Source organism: Miscanthus floridulus, chromosome 10 (assembly GCF_019320115.1).
Source record: "Miscanthus floridulus cultivar M001 chromosome 10, ASM1932011v1, whole genome shotgun sequence".
Taxonomy (NCBI): Eukaryota; Viridiplantae; Streptophyta; class Magnoliopsida; order Poales; family Poaceae; genus Miscanthus; species Miscanthus floridulus.
In genome coordinates this window covers 39,774,479-39,778,336 of record NC_089589.1, presented here as the reverse complement: position 1 = coordinate 39,778,336, position 3,858 = coordinate 39,774,479, and the positions used below count along the sequence as shown (strand labels likewise).

At 42.2% G+C, this 3,858-nt stretch overlaps 1 protein-coding gene across 2 annotated transcripts; it reads right to left on the bottom strand.

Annotated features, from left to right (window-relative positions):
- Positions 1-325: 325 nt before the first annotated feature.
- Positions 326-3,509, bottom strand: LOC136490061 (putative FBD-associated F-box protein At5g56820). Of its 2 annotated transcripts, none has more exons than XM_066486553.1 (4): positions 2,498-3,509; positions 1,892-2,047; positions 1,597-1,792; positions 326-636 (listed from the first exon to the last, which is right to left on the bottom strand). In XM_066486553.1, the coding sequence occupies exon 1, from the start codon at positions 3,430-3,432 to the stop codon at positions 2,515-2,517; it is 918 nt and encodes a 305-aa protein (XP_066342650.1). In that variant the 5' UTR covers positions 3,433-3,509; the 3' UTR covers positions 326-636; positions 1,597-1,792; positions 1,892-2,047; positions 2,498-2,514. The 2 variants fall into 2 exon arrangements, with proteins under 2 accessions (XP_066342650.1, XP_066342651.1); XM_066486554.1 differs by having other exon boundaries at positions 1,892-2,036.
- Positions 3,510-3,858: the final 349 nt, after the last annotated feature.

Sequence of the window (3,858 nt, the reverse complement as noted above, 5' to 3'; positions counted from 1 at the left end):
CCCACACTGAAAGCTTCCTCCTGTCCCGTGATATATAGGATTATGTTTCTAGTTTTATAGAGAAAAGAGTTGGAGTAGCACAGGAGCTCACTGAACTCCAAAACTAGAAATTGTCATCCCCATGATACGTTTTTGTTTGATAGAGCTATACCTTGCAGAGAGCTATGCAAAGTTGCAACAAACAATAAAGCTTCTAGGTATGTATTTGGACAAATTTGTACCATTTTCAACTTTTTTGCCATTTATTAGAGCTGATATGCACCAGAGGAAGTTATACTAGGTACACAAGAACAGAAAAAGTGCATCCAGAATGAAACCAGTTGAAAGTCTCGACTCAGATGCATTCAAATCTATGTGCATCCAGAATGAAACCATTTGAAAGTCGAGACTGGGATGCATTCAAATGAGTACATCATGCAAAGAGTAATTGATCCAAGTATAGCTACAGTCATACAAGTTATATATGACTAAATCTAAGCTACCCATGAATTCTGATAAACATGATTGACCTAAGAATTAGAAAGACAAAAGCCAGCAATGCCATTGCTGCAAATTTTATGACAAATTTCTGAATAACTAGGAGACAGTAGAGATGTCAGTGGCATCAGTCTTAATCCTTCTGCTCGAAACTGAATTCTGTACAACCATTAAACAAACAGTGAGTATTAGAGAGCCAGAAAGGCAGAAAGAGAGAAATATGATGTTCAACCTAAATTTCAGATTGCCTAGTAATGGGCCTTGAAATACAGAAAATGGTATTGCATACTTAGTATTGAAGAGCATGAAGGGTGTGTTAATGGTGCTAACTGGTTGAAAGTATTAGCGTACTATTTGGTACTTGGTAGGTTATATGTAGAGTCCCAGCTCTACACAGCAAAACAGACATATAGCTAGCTGCCTCATTGGGAGTACAAAAGGAGGAACCGTTATACATTTTTCTTGCCTTTGGTGCAGCAATTCTGATTTGCACCAATGGTTTAGAGAGCAGAAACAGAAAGGTCCTATTGAAATTTGAAAAGTGCCAGCTCTTACCAGCATGGGTAGACCATTCCTTTAAAGTGGACAGATTAAATATTCTGTGGTCACATATGCTACTCAAGCATTAGTTTCCAACTCAGAAAGACAGCCATTCATAGTCACCCTAGGTATTGGGTATTTGGGTAATAGATGATTATAAGAATAAGTTGGCTGTAGCCCCATCTGAATATGGCACAGAAACCAGGGCAATGGCTGCTGTGGCTTCTGCACCTATGCTGGCAATGGCTGATGAGAACAGGGAGCCAGTCAACCCTCACTGGAGTAGATGCCCAGCATTGCATGGTAACATTGGCAGGAAGAAGTGTGTACGATCATGCGAATAAATAGTTAAATACAGGTAAACCAAAGCAATGCTGCTATAATCTCCACTTTAGACTTTTTTAATTACTGAATCATATTAATTCCTTTTCTTCATTATAAAAATCATTATACTAACACGAAACTTCAACCTTTATGTTGCCTATCTTTTTGCGGGTATGCTTTTAAGATTTAGTAAACAAACGCACACACATATTCCGCAAATATAGTAATAACAAAAAGCATCAATAGTAAACTTACTTTCAGACGATAAAGAATCCTTCTGTTGGATGGTAACCACCTCAGAAGACACACCATAGGTATTTAAGATCGCTAAAAGTTTATCAAGCACTCCATCATCCTGATATTTGACTTCAATTGCTTTGAGGCATTTAGATACCATGGATCCTTCCCTTGGGCTGTGGCATCCATTTGCTTTAACAACAGGTTCTGGCACCTGTTTTAGATGAAAAAAAATATGCACAGAGGTGAATCAAATATATGTAAAGCATTAACCGAACAAGTGATGACATAGGTAGGAAACAAATAATGGTACCTTGGACAGTTGAAGAGTACGCTTCTCTAGAATTGGTGAATGTTGGAGAAAGTAAATTAGCAAACTGAAGTCATCAGCAACACACCACTCATTGAGCAACAATGTTTTCAACTTTCTCAATATAGGGCGCCATTTAAAATCCTTTCTGCAGACAAACTAGAAATTGCAGAGTAGAGTATAGTTCAAGGTATACCTTCATAGCACTTAACTCATAAACACTGAATTATATATGAAATGTGTGCAGGTTTCTAGTTGCATAAGCAATTAGGGGAAAGCAGAAGCTAAAAACAATCCAAATTGTATGCTTTCAAATTGTCTAAAGTTATAAGATTGAACATCCACGAGCAAAAACAGATGTGTGCAACTTTTATAGACAATTATCACAAACTAACTACTACATGTCTACAGAGAAATATACTGATTCAAAATGTTGTTTTGTGGGGAATACAGTGTGGATGTGGAAAAGTCTAAAAAGAGCTCATATGCAATTCTGTTTCAAGCGAACAGAGAAGGTGATACATGCTTTCTAAAGATGTGTATAATATACAAGAGATATGATGTTAGGGGAGGCAGACAAGACTAAAAGCTAGAAAAGTGCAAGCATACCACTTCAGGTAGACCTATCAACTCCAAATTCGTTTTGCCTTACAAACCCCCAAGAAGCACATACTGATTGTCTTCGTCATCCTCGAAACAGAGATTCCCATAGCATCCATCACAGTCGCCATGACCACAATCCTGTAACAATGTCTAGGGCATTTATCACAGCATTCGTCATCAAACCGGACAAATGCTTTTGCTAGTGACGGCATGCTCTCGAGCACAGGAGTAAAGCCCCAATTGTCAGATAGCTGCAAGGAAACAAGACTCGGGGCCGAAATGCTACTGCGGGGGATAATGCAGAAACTGGAGTTAGTGATTCTAAGATGTTTCACTGATGGAAACAACATCCTCTCGCCCTGGATTCTGCAGGATATCAGCTCTAGATGCTCCAGTGCAGGGCATCCTGATAGATCTAGAATTCCGCTTGGCAATTCCACTTCGCCTAGTTCCACCCTAGTCAGGTGCTGCGAGACGAGTGGCGCGTCAGCAGGCTCCAGCATATCCTCGGGAGTGTAGATCCAAACATTCAGCACCCGAGCTCGGTACTCCGACACTACGCGGCGGACCCATTCCTCCGCAACCTTGAAGCAGAACGCCTGGGCAGCGTGGCCACCCTGGTACAACACGAACGGGCAGCAAAATATGTCGCACACGTCCAGCGGCGAGAGGCTGTCGCGGAGGCGCAGGAAGTTGGTGACGAACCTGTGCAGCCACCGGACGTTCCACCGCTTATCGTCGTCGCGGGCGATGCGCAGCGCGGCCGTGAACCGCCACAGGTGGCGCCAGCGTCGGGCCAGCACGCAGGTCCGCACAGCGTCCTCCGAGGGCAGCAGCGACAACACGTGTAGGAGGGCGTCGTCGGGGAGGGAACCGAGGCGGTCCTCGCTGCCCACCTTGGCCGCCGGTTGCTCACAGTTCTCGCGGCTCCGCTTCGGCATTTCGCCGAGCGGGTGGTGAGCTTCAGTTTCCACAGCGAGACGGGGTTGGCGTGGGCAGCTCTACGGTACTAGCCCAGTTTCCATCTGTCTAGTGTCTATAGGCTACAGCTCCTTCAATCGTTGTTTCATTAGCACAAAATCCCGTCCACAATTTCCTTGGCCCGGGCCCAGGGATAAAGACTTTGGTAGGCCGGGCCCAAGGAAAAAGACTACTCTGTTTTCATAAGTAGTGTAATATAATTTTTTTTGAACTTTAAAACTAGATATGAGATATCTTAGCGCTTCTGCTAAAAAAAAGATATCTTAGCACTTGAACTATCAATACTGTTAAAATTACCTTGTCATAATCTAAAATGCTTTTAAAGGCGGTTTGGTTCCTTTTTTTAGTTAAAAATAATTCAATAAATACTTGTTAATGTTTTAAAT